General features: G+C 41.1%; 1 protein-coding gene across 4 annotated transcripts in view; it reads left to right on the top strand.

Moving 5' to 3' along the window:
• Nucleotides 1-25942, top strand: part of NPNT (nephronectin) — a 76027-nt gene extending 50085 nt beyond the window's left edge. For 3 of the 4 annotated variants that reach the window (XM_065907301.1, XM_065907298.1, XM_065907299.1), the window contains 5 exons: nucleotides 14154-14240; nucleotides 14814-14912; nucleotides 21545-21801; nucleotides 23179-23269; nucleotides 24661-25942. In XM_065907301.1, coding sequence (XP_065763373.1) covers nucleotides 14154-14240; nucleotides 14814-14912; nucleotides 21545-21801; nucleotides 23179-23269; nucleotides 24661-24905 — 779 coding nt within the window. In that variant the 3' untranslated portion in view covers nucleotides 24906-25942. The remainder of the gene's footprint in view (nucleotides 1-14153; nucleotides 14241-14813; nucleotides 14913-21544; nucleotides 21802-23178; nucleotides 23270-24660) is intronic. The other variant, XM_065907300.1, reaches the window with a different exon arrangement.
• Nucleotides 25943-26312: the final 370 nt, after the last annotated feature.

Below are 26312 nucleotides of genomic sequence, written 5' to 3'. Positions count from 1 at the left end.
TCTGCGACCCCATGGACTGCAGCCTGCCAGGTTCCTCTGTCTCTGGGGATTCTCCAGGCAAGAATACTGGAGTGGGTTGTCATGCCCTTCTCCAGGGGATCTTCCCAATCCAGAGATTGAACCCAGGTCTTCTGCCCACTTTTTAATTGAATTATTGGGTGTTGTTTTTTTTTTTTTTACTATGAAGTTATATGAGTTTCCTGTATATTTTAGATACTAACCCCTTGCCACATGTATGGTTTGCAAATATTTTTCCTCGTCTCTTCCTTCTGTTGATGGTTTCTTTTGCTGTGCAGAAGCTTTCTGATGTTATCCTGCTTATTCTCGCTTGTGCTTTAGGTCCCATCAAAGGAAATCATTGCCAAGACCCATGTTGAGGAACTTTCTTCCTGTTTTCTTCTAGGAGTTTTGTGGTTTCAGGTCTTTTGTTCAAGTCTTGAATTCATTTCAAGCTAATTTTTGTGAGTAGTATAAGATAAGGGTCTAGATTAATTCTTTTACCTGTGATTATCCAGTTTTCCGAGCACCATTTATAGACTGAAGTATTCTTGGGTCCCTTGTCAAATGTCATTTGACCTTATGTGCTTGGGTTTATTTTTGAGTTCCTGATTTTGTCCCATTGGTCTAAGTGTCTGTTTTTATCCCAGTACCATGCTGTTTGATGACTGTATCTTTCTAGTATAGCTTAAAGTCAGGAAGGGTGTGCCTACCACCTTGTTCTTTCTCAGGATTGCTTTGGCTGTTTGCAGTCTTTTGTGTTAGCCACAGGCCATGTCTTGAATAAGAATTAGTTATACATAGTATTAAGTCATATATCCCTATTGTTACATATTATAAAGGGCTATATGAAAGTCTGTCAATTGGGCAACTAAGAATGTGAGTGGAAATGGAAAGAATAAGTAGATCGTAGCTCCTATTCCGTATGAGAATTCTCCTAACCTATTCAGATTTACTTGAAAACTTTCAGAGATGGGGAGCTTAATATAGCACATGCCATCTAACTTTTAATCTAAGTGTTCATTCATTCAACCAGTAAACATTTTCAGTACATTTTAGAATTAGGCACTGGTACGAAGGTAAAACAGAAAAGCATATACTCTGATGGAAAACACAGCTGCCCTGAAGATAATTGTAGTATTTAGTTAGTGGGAGATCAGTGGCGGTAGAGGAGAGGGGTTACCTAACTGGCCAGGGACAGTGTGGGGAATGGGGAGGCTTCTTGAGTGAAAGGGGGCAGAGGGGATTAAAAAAAGGGAGGCATGGTTCACGGGCACAGCTCAACAGAGGCACAAGGGTAGGAAGCAGCATAGCATTTGCAATAAGCCACCAACAAACTGGTGGTTGGGCCAAGGATTGATGAGAAAAACTGGCCAGCTACCCCTTGTGTTTACTGTAAACTGGTGGTTAGATCTAGACGGCAGCCAGGTTGGATTCAGGATTCCAGATTTTTAGTGGGTGTCAACGGAGAGAGAGACTGTAGGTAAAGAAGTTTTGTAAGGGGGGACGAGGTTGTCCCCTTATTACTAGAACAAAATTTGCTTTGTTCAACCTCTTTTTGAGCCTTTTAATGTGTTGCTTTTTTAAAAAAAAAAAAAAAGTCTCTTCCTTCCCATTATTCCTCTCTATACCAACACACATATGAATTTAAAAATAACATTGAAGTTCTCCCATAGGATTTAGCAGGATAAAACTGGGCAGATGCAGGGCTTCAATGATGTTTGAGAGCACTCGTTCAAAGAGAGTGTGATCTTAAAGACATGCCCTCAGAAAGAATTACCTTGATCCCATGCCAAGGCTGTTGGATGCTGCAGATAGCGTGGCTGCTTTGGGATACTCCTGCCAAAAATTAAATTCCACTCTCAGTTCATCTTCAGTCTTAGTTTCTGGTTAAATTAGCATGGATGAGGACATTTTGGAAGCTTCTTAATTTGCTGTCTGGAGACTATAGCATATATTCCAAGTAAGGGAGCGGTTCTAAGATTTTAATTCAGAACAAACAACTGGGATTCAATTCATTGTGAAAACAGAGGAACCTTAGCACTATTTTAGTTGAACACCATTTATTCATGGGATATTTTCTTCATTTCTGGCATAATAATTTCTTGCTGTTGTTGTTGTTTAGTCACTAAATTGTGTCTGACTCTTTGCAGCCTCATAGACCGCAGCATATCTGGCCTCTCTGTCCCTCACTATCTCCTGGAGTTTGCCTAAGTTCATAATTTCTTAAGCCATCCTTATTTTCCACTGGTCTGAGAACAGACTTTGGCTCTCCTCATTTCATGAATTTTCAGGTGATGTTAGTTACAGACACTGTTGCGCAGTCTCCAAATAGCCCCTTACTTCAACTGTACTTTTCTTTACATTGAAAGATACATATGTTTGAGGGAAGAGGTGGTTAAACAGAACTTTTCTTTATAATATGAAATGTTCAGGTGTGTATGCATGGGTAGGTATGTATTGTCCCCCAAGAAAAGACTATAAAGATATTCTAAAAGGAAACCAAAGAAGAAAAAAACTGTAACCCATAGTTTATACCTCTTCAATATTGTCAGGTCTTGAGAGCTGATGGACACAGCCCTCAATGATCATTGTCTCCAGACCCCATCTTAGGAAGTTACACAACTGTTTTCTTGTGAACAGTTTCTTCTTTTATGAACAGCAATTCCTGCTCATAAATCTTTTCTTAGAAATACAACTTTTTAACCTATTTCGCAATCTTTTTGCCTTGTCCTTTAAACATTCTTTGCTTCCACAGTCTGTCTTAAAACACAGGGTTCAAAGATACATAACAGTCAGATCTGAGCTGGTTATAAGGGGAATTTTTAAAACATGTTCTTCTAATCTAAATCTTTCCCCTTGGTTGCCAGGTATGTTATAGTGCAGATTTATGGGCAAGTATTTACTCACCGGGTGTTTTCCCCTTAGGTAGGTCGTATAATGCCTGGTACATAGTAGGCTCTCAAAAATATTTGTTGAATGAAGTGAAATGGATTTTTGTATTGGATTAAACTATTTCTCAACTATTCAATAGACTATTGATTCTTATAGTCTATCCTCAAATAATCTAATTTATTTCAGACTTATGATCATTCTCTTAGGCTGATGAAGCTTAGTGTAGCTTTTAAAATAAAACATTCCCTGGAAAACTAAATCTAATATACTTCTAAATTTTTAAACATGATGTTGAAAAACAGTCAAAAGACATTGGAAAAGAATATAAGACTGAGGCATATGAGAATGAGAGATTTTTAGCTACTGTTGAGGATAGACTACATTGAATCAGAAGATACAGTTTTGATTCTCATCTCCATTATGTATGAGTTCAGTGACTTTGAACAGATTACTGTTTTCTACCTGAATGTTCTCATCTGTTAAATGGCAGTGGTATTTAACATACTCATAGAGTGCTTCAGGGATCAAACATAATACAAGTAAAAATGTTTGTGAATTATTAAATACTGTGAAATGTAAAAGATTGCTGTATTTTATAGGAATGACTGTGATGGGGAGTATTTAAATATGTGATCAAGACAATAACTTTTATGTGTGATTTGGAATATTAAGCATGTGTTTTTTAAAAATTTCAATGTGAGGAACCCTAGGTTTTTCAGATTGTGTGAACAGAATTATAACCAGATATATTTGCAGGACTAACCCTAGCGTGATTTAAGCAACACTGAAGTTACTTGATGGGCTTCCCTGGTGGCTCAGATGGTAAAGAATCTGCTTGCAATGCAGGAGATCTGAGTTCAATCCCTGGGTTGGGAAGATCCCCTGGAGAAGGAAATGGCAACCCACTCCAGTATTCTTGCCTGGAGGATCCCATGGACAGAGGAGCCTGGTGAGCTACAGTCTATGGGGTCTCAAAGAGTCGAACATGACTGAGGGGCTAACACTTTCACCTTCAAAGTTACCTGATACAGCATGAAAAACCCTCCACTAATGGGACAGACAGATGCTTTTCAAAGTGTGTTTCACAAAGCATTAGTTTTCTGGGATATTAGGCAAGTGTATACCTAAAAAAGTTCTGAGGCTGAGTAAATTGAGATCCTCTGTTTAGATCATGGCATCTGGTCCCATCACCTCATGGGAAATAGATGGGGAGACAGTGGAAACAGTGTCAGACTTTATTTTTGGGGGCTCCAAAATCACTGCAGATGGTGACTGCAGCCATGATATTAAAAGACGCTTACTCCTTGGAAGGAAAGTTATGACCAACCTAGATAGCATATTAAAAAGCAGAGACATTACTTTGACAACAAAGGTCCATCTAGTCAAGGCTATGGTTTTTCCAGTGGTCATGTATGGATGTGAGAGTTGGACTGTGAAAAAAGCTGAGCGCCGAAAAATTGACGCTTTTGAACTGTGGTGTTGGAGAAGACTCTTGAGAGTCCCTTGGACTGCAAGGAGATCCAACCAGTCCATCCTGAAGGAGAGTCCTGGGTGTTCATTGGAAGGACTGATGCTGAGGCTGAAACTCCAATACTTTGGCCACCTCATGTGAAGAGTTGACTCATTGGAAAAGACCCTGATGCTGGGAGGGATTGGGGACAGGAGGAGAAGGGGACGACAGAGGATGAGATGGCTGGATGGCATCACTGACTCGATGGGCATGAGTTTGAGTAAACTCCGGGAGTTTGTGATGGACAGGGAGGCCTGGCGTGCTGCGATTCATGGGGCCGCAAAGAGTCGGACACGACTGAGCGACTGAATTGATGTTTAGTCAGGGCTTCCCAGGTGACACAGTGGTGAAGAACCTGCCTGCCAATGTAGGACACAAAAGATTCAGGTTCCATCTCTGGGTTGAGAAGATCCCCTGGAGGAGGAAATGGCAAGCCATTCCAGTATTGTTGCTTGGGAAATCCCATGGACAGAGGAGCCTGGTGGGCTACAGTCCGTGGGGTCACAAAGAGTCAGACGTGACTGAGCAACTGAGTAAGCCTGCAGGTTTAGTCAACTTAAATAGGTTTGTTAAGTGTAGGACTTTACAATATGCTAGTGGTCATTGTGAATCTCTTGGAGAGGCATATAATGTGCATCATTTCCCAAATGGATTTAACCATGGGATTATTTAACTCTTGGGATCAGAGTTCATTATAGCCCACTTCAGATCAGGCTTGGTTGAACTAAGACTTACAGAGACCACACACCCAATAGCCCTCTCCCATTAGCCCTCATTTGCATGGTTTCTGAAACCAGTGGGTCGATCTTGGACTCAAAGAGCCTGGTGGTGATGTAGTAAGGGGGTGTAGGGAGGACAGAAAATTACTGGGCAGACTTAGAGCAAGAATGGCAGATTTAACTGGTGGGCTGCCTGCCTGGATACCAGAGGTATGCTGCAGGGGATTGCTAAAAGGTTGAAGACCAAGTGAACACCAAAGACAAAAATCTGGTATCAGAGCAGGTAGGAGGTATCCCAGAGCAGAGAAAAAAAGAAAAACGCTATATAGAACCCAAAGTAAAAGACGTTAGGGCAAAATGCAATTCCGGTCTAGAAATACAGTGAAATATTATGCATTGATATCTTTTTCTAAAAAATGTTCACTGACTTGGAAAAGTACTTATTTTATAAAAATGTTAAGTGAAAGAGAATATATAGAACTGGGTATACCATTTGATCCCAGTTAGGTATAAAATACACATCTTCCTATGTCTGGATGAATACAAAAGTCTGGAAGAAAAAAAAGACCAAAATAGTAACCATCGATCTATCCAGTTGTTGATGTTTGGGGTGATTTTCATTGTCTTTTTGTTATCCTCATGCAGTGATTTTTAATCTTCCCATTCCCACTGTCACTGATCACAGTAATTTATTATAACAGTCATTCCTTAGGAGAGGGTGGTGGTTGCTGTTCAGTCGCTGAGTCGTGTGCAACTCTTTGCAACCGACCCCAAGCATGCCAGGCTTCCCTGTCCTTCATTGACTTCTGTAGAATCCCACTCTCCCAGCAAGAGAGTTTTGTGTTTTGAAAAAGTACCCCAGGGAATGCTGATGGTGAATCATGTTAACTTTATTAGAACTTGCTGGTTTTTACCAACTCAGTCAAAGTTTGGTTAACTTCTATTTTTAACCTTTTAAAATTTCTTTATAATTGAGCATGTCAGATTTGTCCAGTTTTAGCTAGAAAGCTCTGCAAGGAATATAATAGCACTGGGATCAGGAAGACGATTTTTCTGAGTGTTATCAGAAGCCCAGTTGAACCAGAATAACTTAGGGTACTTATTTAAGATGTCGAATCCTAATCCACACATTAACTAAATTGGACTTTCTGGGGAGGCACGTCTCAGTCTTCAGTGTGTGTATAAATCAGAGAGACTGTGTTAAAAATGAAAACTTTGATTCAGTGGGTCTAGGTGAGGATATGAGATTCTGCATGTTTCACAAGCTCACAAGTAAGGAACACTGCTGATCTGCCGACTGTGCTGAAGAGTGGTGTTTTAGTCACTAAGTCATGTCCAACTCTTGCGCCCCATGGACTGCAGCCTGCCAGGCTCCTCTGTCCATGGGATTCTCCAGGCAAGAATACTGGAGGAGGTTGCCATTTCCTTCTTCAGGGGATCTTCCTGACCCAAGAATCAAACCCAGGTCTCCTGCATTGCAGGCAAGTTCTTTACCAAAGAGTAGGGCTCCCTAAAACACAATGACAACTCAATACAGCAGAACATGCCTTGAATGGAGACAAAGCCAGCTGTGGGTTGTTCCAGCTGCAGTGCAGGAGATTCAGGTTTTATCCCGGGGTCTGGAAGATCCCTGGAGGAGGGCATGGCAACCCATTCCAGTCTACTTGCCTGGAGAAGCCCATGGAGAGAGGAGCCTGGTAGGCTACAGTCCATGGAGTTGCAAAGATTTGGACATGACTGAGCGACAGAGCATGCACACATGGGTTGTTTAAAATTTAACACTTGTGCCTAAAACATAGCATACAACATCTGGGCCATATCAAGAAGGAAAGTGCTGCAGAATAAAGATTATGGAATATAATGCAATATGTATCAGGGGCTTTTAAGAGTGTCCATATCAGAAAACTAGACTCATTGTTGCTGTAATATTCTAGATCATGACTGTGTGTTGAAATTCCAAGCACCACCAGTAAGACAGAGTTCTTTGCACTTTAATGATTGCTGCTTGGCTGCTTCCTGTCCACAAGTTCTTTCTCTCTTTTCCCTTTTACGGATTTTACAGAGTCTGTGACTGGTGTGATCACATTGCTCCATAGTCATGGAAATATGATCTCTTTTCTGATTCTGTGTGGTGATGAGTAAAAAGATTGTTTCTGCTGAGGGGTGAAAAGGTCTTCAAACTAGTTTGCTTTCTAGTAGACCGTAAGGCCTAGAGAGACCCTGGGAAGATGCCTGGCATCTCCCTGAAGATGAAATTTCAGCAAATGTTTTGAAGGACGGCTTGAAGGTCAGGTTCGAGTGCTGCGAATTCTGAAAGTTTTCAAGGCATTTTATTTATATTTTAATTGGATCCTGTGATGGCTGTCAAAAAAAAAAATAGCTCTCTCTGAAAGGTATAAATTGAGTTCTTGGTGAACATGACCAAAGTCAGAGATCAGTTTTTTTGTGGCGTTGCTGTGCACATTTAGAGTTGTAATGAAAAATACTATGCTCTCAGCCACTCTGCGATTTGCAGCATGTTTTGTTTTCCCCATTTATTTTTATTAGTTGGAGGCTAATTACTTTACAATATTGTAGTGGTTTTTTGCCATACATTGACATGAATCAGCCATGGATTTACATGTATTCCCCATCCCCCCTCCCCACCCGATCCCTCTGAGTCTTCCCAGTGCACCAGTCCCGAGCACTTGTCTCATGCATCCAACCTGGGCTGGTGATCTGTTTCACCCTTGATAATATACATGTTTCGATGCTGTTCTCTTGAAACATCCCACCCTTGCCTTCTCCCACAGAGTCCAAAAGTCTGTTCTGTACATCTGTGTCTCTTTTTCTGTTTTGCATATAGGGTTATCATTACCATCTTTCTAAATTCCATATATATGCGTTAATATACTGTAATGGTCTTTATCTTTCTGGCTTACTTTACTCTGTATAATGGGCTCCAGTTTCATCCATCTCATTAGAACTGATTCAAGTGAATTCTTTTTTATGGCTGAGTAATATTCCATGGTATATGTACCACAGCTTCCTTATCCATCCATTTGCTGATGGGCATCTAGGTTGCTTCCATGTCCTGGCTATTATAAACAGTGCTGCGATGAACATTGGGGTGCACGTTTTGCAGCATGTTACAAAATCTTGCTGTGCCTTGGTTTCCTTATCTGTAAGTGGGGATAAGAACAGTATCTGCTTCATTGGGCGGTTGTGAAAATCAGGTCAGAGAGTGCTTGTAAAACTCTACCATAGTGTTTGGCGTACAATAAGAACTCAATACCCAAAAGCTGTACCACTTCTATTGATATTGTTGAATTCATTTACATGGTAATGAAAACATTTCCCACTTAACTTATAAAAACACAGCCTTATTTTGTGTTCTAGTTTTGAGTTTATATTTTTCTGATGCTTTTTATCATGTTACATTACTTTACTTATGACCAAATAATTGGAATATCCTGTTTTATTTTTTTAGGTATTTATGGTACCTAATTGAACAGTGGTAATGTTAAAACAGAGACAGTATCACCTCAACTTCTTTACTGAGCAAATAGTGATGACAGCCTTTGCAGAGATGAATCTATCTAGGTGGAAAACTTATATGATGGGTCTTCTAAATATCAGAAATAAAAGCTTTCCCTTTTCCTTTAAAGTGATCCATTGGTCCCACGGGCATCAAGGCCTGTCCCTCACAGTAGGTGGGCTTCCGTGTCACCCCGGGTATCGGTGCTACACTCACCCAGGCAGCAGCAGTCAAACAGTCGGCAGTGGTACCACCTGTGGTCTGTTCCAAGGCAGACTCAGTCCTCACCTTCTAACTTCCTTTGGCTTATAAGAAAGCAAAGGGACAGAACGTTTCTGGTGGTAAAACCAAGGGATCTTCAGAGATAACAGAGTGGGGATGAAACGCAAGGAGTCTGAGATGCTGTCTTTCGCCTCCCACTCCTCCTTTCTTCCTTGTTCTTTGCCTCCACATTCCTTGTCCAGTGATCTCTGACCTAGAAAAGATGAGTCATCACCCTTATGGTCACACTTAGAGAAAAGCCATCTCTTAGACATTCTCTTCTCCTGGTGTGGCTCTAGGCAAGTGCTTCAAGTCATCCCGAAATCTTATTAGAAGAGAAATAGGGGTGTTACAAAAATGGGGCTGATTATTGTTAGCTGTGTCTATGCTCCTACCTTTCACTAGAGATTTAATTTTTCCCAGTTCTATTCTTTACTGTCAGCCCAAAGGTGTCTTTTGAACTCTGGGGATTTTTCCCACACAGTGAAATCTTTGGCACAGTGGGGCTTAGCAATCCTTTGCGTTTTGTTAGTGATCAGTAGATGACTGAGAATTTTCTCTAAGGTAGTTAATGAAATTTCAGAATCTCTTTTCTAATCTTTTTATTTGATTCCCTCTGGTGATTTAAAGCTGTCCTGTGTATGTTCATCTGGAGAAGGAAGAAGGGGGCAGGGGAAAGGAGGGCAGAAGAGAAAAGAGGAGGGAAGCAGAGAGATAGCCTCTTAAAACCCTTGTCATTCATCCCCACTTTGCCACAAGAAAGAGCCTTCAGATTATTAGGGAAGTTACACATGTACCATTTTCTCCAGATGAACTAAACCCCTAAGTATAGAAAGAATTTAAGACAGTGTTATCTTTAATCTTCTAGTCCTACAACAAATGCCAGAACTGGCCTGGGTAATGTCATGGGAGCCACCCTGGAACAGAAACAGAATTTGTAAACCTACCTTTAATAAATTGTGCTTACATTCTGCTATAGTAGTTACTCTTTGGAAGAAGTCTGGTAGTAAGTGTGCGGCATAATATTTACATTTACTTCACTGGGCTTACCTTTTCTTTTTTTCGATTGGAGTTTACTTGCTTTACAGTGTTGGATTAGTTTCTGCTATATAGCAAAGTGAATCAGCTGTGTGTGTACATATATCTCTTTCTTGGGTTTCCTTCCCATTTAGGTAACCACTGAAAATTGAGCAGAGTTCTCTGTGCTATGTAGTAGATTCGCATTAGTTATCTATTTTATACATAGGCTTTAGGGTCTTTCCTGGTGGCTCAGTTGGTAAAGAGTCTGCCTGCAATGCGGGAGACCCAGATGCAGTCCCTGGGTTGGGAAGATCCCCTGGAGGAGGAAGTGGCAACCCACTCCAGTATTCTTGCCTGGAGAATTCCAAGGACAGAGGAGCCGGATGGACCACAGTCCATGGGGTCACAAAGAGTCAGACACGACCAGGCAACTAACACTTATACATAGTAGTGTATATATGTCACTGTGCTTACTTTTAATGTTCTTTGGTAAAAATATTCAGTTGACTCTTGGGGAAACCTCATTTATGAAAACAGGTTATATATTAATACTGTTATCCCTAAGGAAAATATACTTAATAGAACACCCTAGGGCAGGGTTCCTTTAAGAAGGTTTTTGCTTACCTGTGTGGCCAGTTCTTCTCCCAGGCTTCAGGGCCGAGTGTCCCCCAGCCATCAGGAACATCCTGGGCCCCTGAGCCCCATCCAACCACATTTTATCCGGCCGGCTGCTTGCTTCAGTACCTGCTCCTTCTCTTTAATTCATAAGATTATAAGAAGTAGGTTTTGGTGGATGCAACCTTGACTAATGGAAGAGAAGGTTTTAGGAAATCATCTAAAGAGTGTATGAAAACATTCTTTGGTCGGTGTTAACTGTGGTCCTAACTGCCCTTTGAGAGCCAAGCCCCCCTGTTCATCCTCGATGCTCCAGCCAGCATGCTGTACCTGATCTTGGCTGTGCTTGATCTGTACCCGATCCTCCGTTACAATCTCCAAGACTTCAGTCTCAGCCAGAATGAAGTCTACAGTCTTCGCAGTGGTGTAAAAGGGCCCGCAGAGTCTGCCTGCACCTCTAGCTTTATTTGGGGCACTGCCTTCCCATGAGCTCTGCCCCTGGAATGAGGTTCACGTTCACACCTGTCCAGTCTCCAGGGCGCCAGCTCACAGGAACTCCTCCTGCGGGTCGTAGTGTAAGCAGCTCCTCAGAGATGTTCATGCATCTGTCTTTGGTCAGCCCTCTGTTCCCCGGGGAGTCTTTAACCCATTCTGTCATTTTGTGTGTGTGATAATGAGCCAGTTTCACTTTTTTTTTTTTTTTGCATCTGGCCATCCAGTTTTCCCAACAGTTTTTTTATTGAGGAAACTGTTCTTTCCACACTGTCAATTCTTGGTTCCTTGGTCATATATTAATTGACCGAGTAAGTGTGAAGCATGGGAGTGTATATCTCATCACTCTTCTTTCTAGTCTGTTTTTCTCTTTGTTCATTTGTTTTTCTTGTACATAATGGAAATCATTTCATTTAAATTTTTATATAAAGTGTAAAATATACCAGGGAGTGGGTAGTGAACCTTCTCTTGACACTTCAGTGGGACACCCTTACCAGTCCATACTGGTGTGTGCAAGGAAGGAGGATTCGTTGAATAATTTAACAGAGCCAGACTGCAGCACACAAAATTGTAAGTACTAATAGCTGCTGAGCATTTTAGGTCTAAATTCTTTGGCATACTTCCCGGTGAATTGCAATGAAGGTGGGCATGACCATCCACTGCTAAATTAAATGGTTCTTGGAAACCAAGTGCCTAAAATACTAATGAACCATCTGGCACTTCGAGAGTTGTTAGATGAGTAATTCTCTGAGTGGCTGTTTTCCAAACGTGTGGTCTCCTCCCTTACTTTTAACCTCTATCCCTCCCACTTTCTTCATTTCTGAGCATCCTCCAGACACTGTGAATTCCTTCCTCTCATACTCCCGAGCACCTTCCTTGTACTCACCGCCTTAAACACTCCCTCTTCCCCATCTCTAGCACTTTGCTTTTAGCTTGGAAGGTTCCATCTTCTTTCCGTCTCAGACTGAACAGTGTTTGTTCAGAGAGGACCTCTGTGATAAAACAGGCCCTTGTACCGGGAAACCTGCGTCCTGTCCTCCCCCTCTGCGCCAAGACTCTACCTTACCATTTGATGGCCTTCATTTAGAGAAACGGGGGCTGATAAACCTTCATAACGCCCTTAAAATGTGGTAGTGTAAAATTTGAGCTATTCCAGTCCAGAGATGATTTGTATAAGCTGTAATAAGAGAAGGGAACAAAAAAGTGATTGTTCTATAGATTTCGTTTTTTTTTTTTTTTTTTAAAAAAAAACACTTTCTCTATGTCATGAGAAAATGAAATGTGCCTACAACCCTGTAATATTTCTAGTCATGAGAGGCGGATCCTCTCAGACCCCAGATGAGGAAAGGAAAGCTGGAATTGGTCGACTTTGCTGTCAGTCATTTGGGTGTAAAATGGCCGCCCCAGGGGCACCTGTGATCAGTTTGTCCCAAGATCTTGTCCATTAAGTAGCCTCTCTTCTTCCATCCATCCGAGGCTGTATTTTAGATGGGTATATGTGAGTGGGGGAGTGGATAAGGAAGGGCTTCAGTGTTTAGACTTTTGCAAAAAAAATAGAAAAGAAAAACTTCAAAAGCTGTAAGCTAAAAAAATCAGGGCAAATATTATGGGTGTGTTACTTAATTTTAAAAATTATTGCTAAAAATCATTGGAACATTATTGAAAAAGAACCCTTTTGACTGATGTCTGTTCCATGGTGTTCTACATCTTTACTCCCTGCCTTATAAAAATAGAGCTAATTAATTTAAGTCCTGGCCAAATAAAGGGAGGATTCCCTGGTCTTGGGCCAAGAATCCCCTCCACTACCACCAACATTCTCTCACACTACCCACTCCCAACCCAGCTACTCTCCCTGATATCATCTGGTGCTTTTCTGTGCTAGTATTCATTAGAATTGGGAGTTGTAGGGTCCTAAATTCTACGTTTGAAACTTGCCTCTCCCATTAGATGCAGGCCCCGAGGGGGCCACGTCCTTCTTGCTCTTATGCACTCTGTCTCCTTGCGACCTCGCCCAGGGCTTGGCATATGTGTGGCAATTAGATGTACATTGAAGAAGTAAATAAATGGATAGGAATCCATTTTTAAAGTGTACATGGGCTTCTGACAAGATCTTCCCATTCGCTCAGTAAACACTTACTGAATGCCTGTCACTAGATTCAGCCCTGGAAATGCCACTTGAATAAGACACGGTTGATGCCCTCCAGGACTTCAGAAGCCAGCAGAGGGAGAGACGCACATGTGTGTAAATGACTGCAGTTCTTTAGGGAAGAGTGGAATAGCGTGTAAATATGAGACGTCAGAGTACAGGGGGGAAGAGTTGAATTCACTCGGGACATTAGTTTCCACCCGGCCAGTGGTATTTATGCTGAGCTTTGAACAGAGATCTTGCCTGGAGAATCCCATGGACAGAGGAGCCAGGCAGGCTACAGTCCATGGGGTCGCAAAGAGTCAGATACGCCTGAGCAACTAAAAAAATATTTTTTTTGGTAACAGAGAGGGGAGGTTAGACTGGTTAATTAGCAGGAAGAGAGCATCCCAGACTGGGCAGGGGGTCAGAGAGGTGAACAGGACAGCATGTTTGGGCAGTACTGTGTGTTTTAGGGGGTGGATTGTGAACACCGTGCTAAGGAGTTTGGATTTGATCTGAAAGGAGCCGGGGAACCTGCTTAAACCCTGAAGCCCATAGCAGATGCTGAGTTCACTGGAGATGAGTTCATGCTTTGGTTAGAAAGTTAAACCATTCGCTGCAATTACAGGCATTCCTCACCCCACCCCCCCATTAAAACAGCCTTAGAATCCATAATGTATCTTTCATAGACTAATTTTACAATTTCAGAGAGCTATTTTTCTAGAAATTGGTAGCTGTTTTAAAATGTATTTTCTGGATACTTTTTAATGTATTTTATGGTGAATTTTAGAAGCTTTTGAAACCCATTTATTAAAATTGTACCCAGATAAATGTTATAAGATCGCTCCAGAACAAGCTTCATGAATCCTCATGTGAACTGTGATGAAATATTTTGGAGTTTCCAGATGAGTGTAAAACCTACGTCTTTCCCCCGTGTTAAAGGTAACGCCTCTGTGTCAATGCCTCATTGAAACTGAACAAAATGCCTCTCTATTGCAGTTCCACGGCAGCCTTCAAATGACTTGTTTGAAATATTTGAAATTGAAAGAGGAGTCAGTGCAGACGATGAAGCAAAGGATGATCCAGGTAGATCCCTATATTCTCAGTACTGTTATAATGACACTATGTCCCTCTATTTCATTAAAAAAACATTTTTTTAAAAAAAATTGGAGGATAATTGCTTTACAATGTTTTAGTTTCTGCTTTACAACATCAATCAGCTTTAAGTAAAGCAGCTTTTAAATTATAGATTGTTTGGTTACATCTGAGAAAATGGTACATTTTTTTTTTTTACCACTTGGTTTCCCCTGTAGTTAGATCAGTTGAGCAAAAACAGTGAATCATCATTATCTTCTTTTAAAAAAATCTTGAAGCAGCATTAAGCTGAGGAGGAAGTCATATTTTATAAGTGATGAGGTAACAAGGTCATAATTTGGCAGCAATGGTGTGTTCTATTTCTACAGCTGAGCACTGAAGCACAATTGTGCTGAGAAAGGATTCATGTGACTTCCTTTTGATCTCATGGGCAGACCTTCTGGTGGGACATTTAAATGTGGACAGGAGAGAACACTTGGACAGATACTTCTAGTTCACAAGGCTTTTGTTGTTGTTAGCCCTTGGGTTTGTGGTCCACTCATCTCTCTGGTAATTTCCTTGCAGGTGTTCTGATCCACAGTTGTAATTTTGACCATGGGCTTTGTGGATGGATCCGGGAGAAAGACAGTGACGTGCACTGGGAACCAGTGAGGGATCCAGCAGGTAAAACCATTCGTCTAACCCCAGTACACATTTCAGCTGGATCCTATCTGAGGACCTCAGTTCTGCTAATCAAGAGTACTGTAACATAGCTCTGTGTTTACTTAATAGAAAAGAAAGTGTATTCAGCATTCATCTTCCATTTTTTTTAGGTGAACTGAATTTGTTAGCTAGCAATTAGAATTATAAGTAGACAAGGAATTCATTAAAAGGCCAGCTAATTTCTCTCAAAACAGCTTGGCACAAATATAAAACATGTAGGCTCATTCTAAAGTATAAAGTTATGTGTAGTGACCCCTTCCCAAGTATAAAAATAATATCACGGTATAGCAGCTATCATATAGTCCCTGGTTGTTTTCTTGATTATGTCTTTTAAGATAATAGTAGAAGGAAACAGTGGAAATTTCTGTGAAGTTGTGAATCTCTCTCACAATCTAATTTTCAGTCTAATTTGGATGCTGGAGAAATTAGTTATAAATTACCACCACTTATTCCACAAGAGAATGTTATTGGAAAGGTAAATGCAAATATAGACCCTTGGAAAATTAAGACTTTTAAATTACACATGTCCTACGAATCTGAAGTTTCAGAAATTACATGTTTTGTCGTCTTGTTTCAGGAAACAAAGCTACATATTGTTGTTGGTTTTCCCCCCTCCCTTTAGTAGTTAATCTTTTATGGGCGAGTCAAACTTAATGGAAGGGTGAGAAGTTTGGTTTCTTTTTTTTCCTTTTTATGCTCTTAATTCTAGACTCAGGAATGAAAGATGCAAATCATGGGGCGGGGGGGAAGTTACTTGCTTTAAAAGCCTAGTTCCTCAGTACTCTCCCAGTAATAGAGAGAGAGAGCGCACAGAACATGTAAAGGTTAGCTTGAGGGTACGCTGCATTAAAACCTGCTCTTCTCACTGGTCAATGTGCACACAAATCCGTGGGAGGCCTTGTTAAAATGTAGGTCTTCATGCATTTCTCACACTTCCTGGGGATACTTTTCAGGTTCATCCCTCATGTACATTTTGAGTAGCAAGTTATTAAACGTTTGGGGCAAAAATATATTCAATAGATCCCCTAAGACTGAAATGTTAGAGATATTTAAAAAATGAAACTTGAGGTAAGCTTTTAAAAAATTCCCTGGTGGTTCAGATGGTAAAGAATCTGCCTGCAATGTGGGAGACCCGGGTTCAGTCCCTGGATTGGGAAGATTGCCTGGGGAATTCCATGGACAGACGAGCCTGGCGGGTTACCATCCATGGGATCACACAGAGTCAGACACAACTGAACGACTAACACTTTCACTTTAAAAATAAGTACCCAATAAATTCAGAGGGGTTTTTAGATTTAACTGTAAAATGATTTTTAGTCTCACACACACACACATACCAGTACCCTCTCTCTCATTCTCATTAATTGAAGGTTAGCTCTGAGACAGATGACATCATTATTAATGTCAGAGATAACTGTGAATAAGGGAGAAATCAACATGTATTTGATATCTACTATAATCCTGACTCATTCATCATCTCAGTTTTATTTAATCCTCTTATCTACCCTGTGGAAGTAATGTTTTTATTTCACAAAGGCCCAGAGGTTACATCAGTTTCCTAAGGCTACAGAGCTAAAGAACAGACTTCCCATCCAGGCCTCTCCATCCTGCCCGTGCAGCAGCCTCAGCAGTTCAGTGCCCACAACCCCTGCAGTATTACTGAGAGTTTCCCCATCCAGCCTGGCCTCCCTGTCCTGGGATTGTGTGCATGATCTCATTAGCACATCTCAGGCCTGGAGATTTGAGTGACCACTGACCCGGGGTAGTGTGCTACAGAAGGAAGGATCTTTAGCAACCCGGTGTGATAAAATGGTGAATAATGCTTATGACCATAATGAAGAACTGTTTTAGGTAAGGTACACTGGGGAGAGTAATTCACAACTCAGAATTCATTGCACTTGTCTGTAAACAGTCTGTGTAAAATATTTGACTTTTTGGAATTTAAATACTGTCTTTTAGAACCAATTTAGTACTTTTCAACAGTTTTTATTATTCATCACATATGTAAATTGTTTAAATTTGCTGTGACCTGCCTCACCCCCTCCAAATCCACTTGCCCTCCAGGAGAAAAATGAAAAGAGGATTGGCAGTTAGAATGGTAGAAAAAGGTCTGAAATGGTCCTTTGGCTGTGATAACACAGAACAAGTGGAAAGGAATGGTGGCTGCCTGGGTAATTAGATAGCTTCTGCTCATTGGCTCTGGCCCCTCAAAGATGCTTTTCTGGGGTTGCTCCAGGTTTCTGCCAAGAACTTGGATGAAGTGGATGTTGAAGGCATACTAACCAATCTGTGGATAACTTAAAGCCAAGGGAGAAAGCAACTGTGTGTGCCGACACAAACAGCCTCCAAAGATTAGACCAGTGGGCCACACTTAAGAGACAGCATCTCCTGGGGATGAATCCATAGTGTAGCTCTTGAACCACCCACACGGCTGTGGGAGTGGAAAGATGTGACTTAGCATTAAGCGTGAAAGACTTAGAGTTTTAATGGATAAAATCAATGTGAGTGAACCCTGTGTCACTGCTGCCAGAAAGTTGGGTCATTTCCATAGAAATAGGTATTTTTTCCTAGAATGGAAAATACACTTTGGTTTTACCAGAGAAGAGAGGTAATTGTCAGTGACTCGGAAGAGTATGACCTTGATGGAAAGGTATCTCAAAGCTTATAGAAAAACAGGTGAGAAACCCAGGAACCCAGAATGTTTAGTCTGGAGTAGAAATAATGGAACAGGGTAGCTTTTCAGTACATGACTGGCAACATCTATCTCAGTTGTTCTGTGACCGCAAGGGGATAAGAACTTGGATCAGTAGGTTAAAAACTTACAGGGTGGCTGACTTTTGCTCACTGTCAGAGCTTGCCCATAGTTAGAGCTGTCTAAAGAGAGATCAGGGGGCTGTCAGTGGAGACTGTGTGGACTGGGCGACACTTGACAAGGTGTTGTTTTGAGAATTGGACAAGGGTTGGATTAGAGCCCTGGGAGCCTCTGAACATGAATGGAACATCCCAGGTCATCCAAGATCAGAGAGCAGAGTTCTATCTTGGAAAATGGATGGGAAGACCAAAGATGACAGAGTTAGAAGAGGTGGTTAGAAGACCAAATATGATACAGCTTATATGTCAGGGCATAATTGCAGGTGGGTTTTTTTTAGCACCTATTGGGAAATTCTAACCATATACAGATTCTAACACACTCAGATGATAAATACTATTGAAGCTTACTTTCTGAGCCTACTTTTTTTCTAGGACGTCCAGGTGAGGTTGTGCATATATCACATGCTAAGGCCAGAAAAAGACTATAAGCAATTTAATTAATCACTTTTGTGTATTATTCTAATTCCCAAACTGTTTGCTTCTATCTAGATTATACCATTTGTAAGGGAACATGTTTGGATTTCTGCAGTTATGACTGATTTTTATGTTGTGTATTTCTTATGCAAGATCCAGATTTACAAATATTCTTAGATACTAATATCTCTAAGACAAACCTTAATTAAACAAACTTACAACTTTCAGAAATAGCTGCAAAATAAGTGCATTTATTATCTGCCTTCCCAGTGCTCATTAGATTTTATTATCACATTCAGTCTTGAACTTAATTGTGATTTAGTGAAATTAATCCATCCTCTAGGGAGTGTGTGCTCCTGACAGATGTGATGTTGTGCTATAGACTTGTAGCTGTGACCCTGAATACACGTTCTTCTCCTCTAGTGTCAAGGCTAAACTTGGGACCCTTTTCCTGGAACCCTAATCTCTGGGGATCAAGTTAAGGGCAGCTGACTCAGCCTGCTACTGAGAGCTACAGGGAATTCATTTAAGTATAAAATTATATGCTAGCATGTATGTACAAGTATGTCTACTGTAGCATTAAGAAACATTATTTTGAAATACATGAAAACAGGAAAAGAAAAACTCCCTCCCTAACCCTGGATCCCAGATGCAGCCAGTTTCTTGGTTACCTTTCCAGAGAGACATTTTTCCACACAACAGCCCCCTCTTCTGTACCTTGCTTCTTCCACTTAACGATGTTATCTTAAGAGTTGACATGAGTGTGGACTTTGAAGCCAGAAAGCCTGGGCTGTAACCTGGCACCACCACTTACTAGCTTTGATCTTGAGCAAGTTAAGTCACTTCAGTAGTGTCTGCTAAACATATGTAAAGCATTTAAAGCAGTCCCTGGCCCAGAGTTACCATTAGAATAGTATTAGCTGTTGCTGCGGAAGACTGTTCTGTGTCAGCACATACAGGGCACCCTCACTCTTGTTAGTGGTGGTTACTCCATTACGCCTTAAACGGATTTAAGCGGCTGTCCACTGAGGGATGTTTCAGCTGTTTCCAAGTCAGACAATGCTGTAGTGAGTAACCTTGTACAGATATCATTTCCTATCTATTTGAAATTAAAATTTTATCACCTGTATATCTGGCATCTATTATTGACCAAAACTACCTTTAGATACTGTGATGCCTCAAATTGAATCCATGAAAAATAATGTAATTTTATATTTAAACCAGTATTTTGGAATCAGAAGTGAAAATATTTAATAGGGAGTTTGTTTGGAATGCTCAATCAACTTTTGCCTTCACTGCCATTCTAAATTTGTAATAGCTCCACTTATTAAAAAGGAAAAAAATTCTTTGTGGTTAAAAAACAAAATAAAAAACTCTTAGTGGCCACAGAGTAGCCCTATCGGGGGAGAGCTATTATAACCTCATTAATAGAATTTTAAGTATCTATATAAAAGGATTATTTGCCTCTTCATAGGATTCCTTGGTTTTTGTTAGGTTGTCTTGTTTGCGGACAGAGTCTGGTATGGTGATATTAGTGTCCATTCCACAGGGACTTAAGATAATCCTTGTTTTCTTAAATATTACAGATTAACTGTAATAACCTTGTATCTTTGTCTTAACCAAAATACCTGTGATGATTCAAAAAGCTGACTAACAGAGACACTCTAAATCCATCTAAATATTTTGGCTCAAAATATTGTTTGGATTCATTTGGGGAAGACAGAGGCGGAAGGAGTACAAAAAATTGTGTTTGTTTTTGGTGAGTCAAGTACATGACTAAGGAACTTATTTCTCTTGTTTTTTGCTGTATTCTTGGAACATCATTAATTCAACAAATGGCATTAAACGCCTACCATGTACTAGGAATGTAACGGGGTTTAGGGGAGAATTTGGTTATGACACAGTCTCCTGGAGGAGGGAAATGTGGAGACCAGTGATTCCCATGCTGAACAGGTATTCAGACAGTTTTGAACTAAAACTTACTCAGCTACACAGTGACTGGATGACACCTTGGGTGACCACCTCTCAGAACCTCAGGCTTGTTTGCAGATGCAGAAGCTAAGAGGTGTTCACCTCGAGGGCGTGTTAGCAGGCTGAATGAGATGCTCCCCATGGAGCACTTGCACAGAGCATGGTGCACCACAGGTACATACAGGTCACTTCTTTGGGTCTTTAGAGACCCAGAGGGGACTTGGTAGAGGAGAAGTCACTTGCAGAATAACATCCCAGACCTTGTCATGTCTTGTACAGTTTGTGTTAAGAAATCATTTCCAATGAAATGTAAGTGGGGTTTCTACCAAAACAGACACACATGGTTCAGCTTTGCAGCCACATTCTTCCTATGGATAAGTCAGTGTCGAGACATCAGTGTGTTTTTCAATTGGTTGCAATAAAACAGCCTGAGGGGAATGTCATGTGTACATGGACTGAGTTTCAAAATATGCCTTGCAGCTGTCCCTGTCCTGAGAAGCAGCACCCCCTCCCACATCACTGCTGCTCAGATCTTTCCCCCTTCATTGCAGTTCCTCTAACAATAGGGGGAAGCAAACGCTGTAGCCCTGAGGATCCTAGATCATCAAAGTGACCTTTCCAAAGGGAAAGATTTTATTAACATTTTGTATTCATGTATACATAATAGAAATCGTATATATTAATTGTATCATTATGGATTTGTTTTCACATAAACATGTTTTAAACTATTTACCTCCAAGTAATACTGATGCTCTGGGAAGATGTGGCAGGTTTCCAGAACACTTCTGCATCTTCTTGAGGTCAGGTATGAGAAGCACAGCGAACTCATTTGTAAATGATCCTTCTCCCTTGAGAGATTTTTTTTAAGTGGGGAGAAGTGAGAATGATCAGATCAAGTGTCCCTTTAAATCACTATCGGCTCTACTGCCGGGAAGTAGAAAATCCACCTAGAAAATTCTCCCTGGCAGCTTAAGTCAACCACCACACCAGCCAGGCAGTAGATGCACGTGGATCAAGAGGTGGTGAGTGTGTGTTTGCCTGTGTGTGTCTGATCATATCTAACTGGAAACATTTATAGCATTAGGATTACTAACAATTGGCTGTCCTTGGCATAATCTGTACCCCTCATGAGCAAAGTGTTCTCTGTTAACAAAAAACCACAGAATTTAAGACAGTCGTAGAGATAAGTCCTGTTTTCCCTCCTTCAAAAGCCTGCAGTTCTTTACGAATGACTGGCACAGCCTGGGGCTTAGGACAGAAGTGAAGCGCCAGCCGCCGCCCGGTGCCCGCAGACAGCCGAGCGCATGCGCACACACGGCCCTGCTCTTCCCCTGCAGGTGGACAGTATCTGGCGGTCTCAGCAGCCCAAGGCCCGCTGGGGAGGGCCGCCCGCCTGCTGCTCCCCCTCGGCCACCTCCTGCACGCAGGGGACCTGTGCCTGTCGTTCAGGCACAAGGTGACGGGGCTGCACTCCGGCACGCTCCAGGTGTTTGTGAGGAAACACGCTGCCCACGGAGCAGCCCTGTGGGGAAGAAATGGTGGCCATGGCTGGAGGCAAACGCACATCACCCTGCGAGGGGCCGACATCAAGAGCGTAAGTAGACCCGCCAGGGAGGCAGAACCGGGCAGGCTTTCCTGGCAGAGGAGCACTGGGGGTCTGCAGTGGACGCCTCCTCCGCTCTTCCTGAATTCAGGCCCGAGGCTGTTGCCTTTTCCGGGCCTGGCGACCCTGCCTCTTGCCTGCTTTCTTTAACCCCGTGCTCCTTCATACCTGTTCTTCACGGCCACCTCTGATCACCGCCTCTCCCCGACCCTGGCGAACTGCCCCTACTTGTAATGAAAAAAAAATTTAGTAGGAGTTGCAAAAGTTAAAAAAAGTTAACAAAAACTTCAAAAGGTGGGGGGTGCAGTGGGCTTAACCTGCTTTTTCCTTTTCCTCAAACTCCTTATACGTCAAACTGTGACCACCATGAGCTACTCTAAAGTGGGTTATTTTTTTAATGTTTCTTTTAAGTCTTTCCCCCCCCCCCCCCCACCTTTGGCTCAGAGATCATAGTTAAGCAGCCTTGGGTGGGAACCAGAACAATATGTTTGGAAAGTATTATTCTATTCAGGACAGGATGTGGGGAAAGCTTCAATTGAATATATAAATTTTATCTGAAGTAGCCAAGTTATAGGTGACAATAAAAGATCTATAACACCCCACTGAAATAGTGAATGTATTTCGGAAATGTGTCGTCTTTACGGCAATACTTATAAAAATTGTTACTAGGAGATTCTGCATCTATACCTTGAGGTATAGTTTCTAGAAACTGCTTTAAAAAGAAAGGATGGAGTCCATGAATACAGCTTTTATCAGAGAATTGGTTTTTACTATTTTTCTGAAAATTTCTCTTAATATTTACATTGTTTGGAGATTAAAAAAAGTTGTTTCACACCCTAACATAGGTTTCTGTTTTAAAAGGAGCAAGGATGCTCTACAGAATATAAAATGCAGGAAAGACTTTGGTCTTTACATAAGTGAACAAGGCTGTGATTGCATTAGGATGTTTGATTCTACTCCATTTTAAGCAACAAAACTTAGAAAACATCTAAATAAGGCTGCATGATTGTGATCTTTCAGATCTTTGGCTCCTAATTTCTACACCATTATATTCCACCCCACTCTTTTCTTCTGACCTTGGTAATCTTTGGCAAAGTCTCCACTTCTTGATCATTCCTAAATGGAACTAGTCGATTGTTTAGAATGACTTTTCAAAGAGGAACTGATTCTGGGTAAGGTGATCTGATGAACAACAGTCTACTGATGACAAAGGCAAGCCTCAGTGACACTGGCAACTCTGTTCTAGTCTTTCCTTCTGTTAAGTTTACTCTTTAGTTTTGGGGGAAAAGGTTGCCTTTATTTTGGTAAATGAGCAGACGTTGGAAAGGGGCATAGGAGGCTTGACCCGTGTGTGCGTTCTCTCTCTAGGTCATCTTCAAAGGTGAAAAAAGGCATGGTCACACTGGGGAGATTGGATTGGATGATGTGAGCTTGAAAAAAGGCCACTGCCCTGAAGAACGTGAGCAACTCCAGAACTAGCAATGAGCCCCTGTGTTGCTCCCTCCTCTTTTTCCAACCTTCACCTCCTGTCCTCTCCTCCCTTATCAGGCCTAGGAAAAGAGTGGGTCAGGAAAGTCTGGTTGGTGACCCACAGCTTGCTGGCCTGCTTTTTTTTGTGCAATCCCAATGAACAGTGACACCCTCCTTGAAATACAGGGGGGAATCTGTAGACGTGTCCAAAGTCGTTTTTGGGTGTTAACCTTTCATGCTGTGTCTCTTAAGAAGGCCTTCGGCGTGTGTGACCTATACCATCCTTCATCCTGGTTGCAAGGTGTTTCTTGTAGCAAATTATGGGAGAAGGTTTCAAAAGAAATCTGTGCAAATGGCCATTCTGTTATCTCTTCAGTGTTGTACCACGAGTAGTATTGACTTCCCCTAAGATGTGTTGTACAGTGTGCTTGTGATATTTGGTTTCTCCTCTCCACTTGGTATTGATAGTTCTTGTCTGACCTGAACTCTTTCACTGCCATTCTCTTTGTAAAAGAAGGGTGTATAACATATCAAGATGCATTTATTCTTGTTAACTGTATTTTTCTTCTAAAGACAATTATGTAAAGTGGGCACATAATCCCTCGTTAGTAGTATTGTATTTTGTGTAAATGTGTTATTGGTATTAAGTAGTTACGTGTTCCTAATAGTTACAGACTCTAGTTGCAAGGGAAAGGCAGCTTGTGATCTCTTGAGTTAAAAAATACACGGTGGAATGGCATCCAGTTCCATGACCTTATATTGGCAGCAAGAGAAAATTGGAAGAGGTGTCAGGTTGTGGTCATAGGGAGGTGAATTTAATGGCATTGAGTTTGATCACTACAAAGGACAGTAGACCATTCAGTAATAGACAGGAAACTGAGGTTAACATATAAAACCCTCACTGTTTCAGGTTACACTTGAAAACCAACAGCTTTTACCACAACAACATGGTTCTTTCTGGCAATCTGTAAGCAGCTTTATGAAAGTTCGGGTTGTTTTGAAGAAAAGGTTCTGTTTGTGGAAGCTGGGTGTTTGGAAGCATGGGGGAAGCTCCATTGAAAGATTTTCATACTAATTTTTAAACAAGTATAAATTTAGGCAGGTCTAGAACATGATCTATGTGCTGTTGTGTCAGGAAAGGATAGGAGGCAAATTTCATGCTTTGAGGCGTTGGATGTGCTGGAATGGGATTCATACACACACTAGGGCAACAGGACAAGATTGGAATTCTAAGATCAGTGAGCCCACAACTACATTTCCTCCCTGCAAAGTTTACTTTTAGGTTTAAAAATATACATACAGAACTTTTAAAAGGCAACTTATTCCTGAGGCTTTCATTTCTGATTAAGTAATCAAAATATTTTCTGCTGTTTTTGCCAGGAATCACAAAGATGATTAAAGGGTTGGAAAAAAAGATCTATGATGAAAAGTTAAAGGAACTGGGATTATTCAGCATGGAGAAGAGAAGACTGAGGGGCAAACCATTGCTGGTTTTCAAGTATATAAAGGGTTGGTACAGAGAGGATGGTGACCAGCTGCTCTCCACATGCACTAAGAATAGAACAAGAGGAAACAGGCTTAGACTGGAGTGTGAGGGAGCATTTCCTGGCAGGGACAGTTGTTAAATTAGAATCTTTTGTTTTTAAAAGTGTGTGAATTTGAGACTTAAAAAAAAAATTTGATAACATTCTTTTCTATTAATTTAAGATGGTTAAAAGTGTTCTTACCTCAAGGTAGAGTAACAGATTACAGAATCTCTCCAAAGATATCTTGATTGTATTACTATGTAATGAAAATTTCCAGGCCTAAGTAACATGGACTAGGCTACGGTCTAACTGAGCTATTTCCCTCTTGGCCTCCAAATAGAGAGGAATCAAAAGGGGGAAAGCCACAGCGCTGAGCTCATGAAAAGGTCTCTCTCTTTACGGCAAGCCTAGAAGTGTTACAAAAACAAAAAAGAAAAAATGTAAAATCTATTTATTCCAAGAGTGATGGGCAGATATTTTAGTATCTCAGTGACATCCTAATGTGGTGGTGTGCATTTTTTCTCTTAGTAAAGTTATAACCCTTTTACTTGCTTAATGGATGATATTTCAAAATTTTAAAGAGACTATAGCTAAGAACATTAGCTGAGAGAGATTTTTATCTGGTGCAATCTCCCTGCAATGTGTGTGACAACTTCACCTGACTACTGAAAAAGAGTGTCATGCCCAACACCACTGCCAGGACCTTTCCTTCACCTAATAGCATAAGTGTCTCTTACCATTTGGAATCTCCAAGCCCCACAAAATGGTATTGTTTTTGGAACAATAGGACTACAGAATCTTTCATCATTTAACTTGGTGGAGGCAAGGCTGGAGGGGGAATATAAATCAGTAAGCCTTTGAGTTAGGGGCCAGGAAATACAGCTTTAGATCCATTTTTAATGATTCATTTCCTTTTTGGTCATATAACTGCACAACTGGAGATGAAAGGGGAAAATAGAAAATTTCACTTTTAGGTGCCAATAATACATTGCACTACACTGATGGAAGAAGTTATCCAAAGTACTGTATAACATCTTGTTTATTATTTAATGTTTTCTAAAAGTGAAAAATGTTAGTGGTTTTCCAAACAGCCAAATAAAAATAATTCTTTGTAAATAAAAACACTGTTAATAATACCAATTGTCTTGGAGTTTTCTTTTTTCTAAACTGGAAGAATTATCAAGGTAATTTGAGTTTTCACAAATGCCATCTATAGTAGAACCACTTTAATACCAGGAATATTGGGAACAAAAATGATAAATAAGATATTGCCATATCAGTAAACAGAGGATGTCACAGTCATCAGCAATTGCAGCCCTCCAACCTGAGCTGCTGAGCCCTGAGAAACAGAGCTGAGAAAGGAAAGAATACCTGCCATCCAGCAGCCATTAGTCTGTAGCCACTCCCCATGGTGAGCCCTGAGGAAACTCAGATGTGAAAACACAGGATACTGGCCCCAGGGAAGGGAAGTGAAGTGAAAGTTGCTCAGTCTTGTCCGACTCTTTG

Source organism: Muntiacus reevesi, chromosome 16 (assembly GCF_963930625.1).
Source record: "Muntiacus reevesi chromosome 16, mMunRee1.1, whole genome shotgun sequence".
Classification (NCBI taxonomy): domain Eukaryota; kingdom Metazoa; phylum Chordata; class Mammalia; order Artiodactyla; family Cervidae; genus Muntiacus; species Muntiacus reevesi.
Note: the sequence above shows the minus strand (reverse complement) of the source record. Positions and strands in the feature narration are given on the sequence as shown.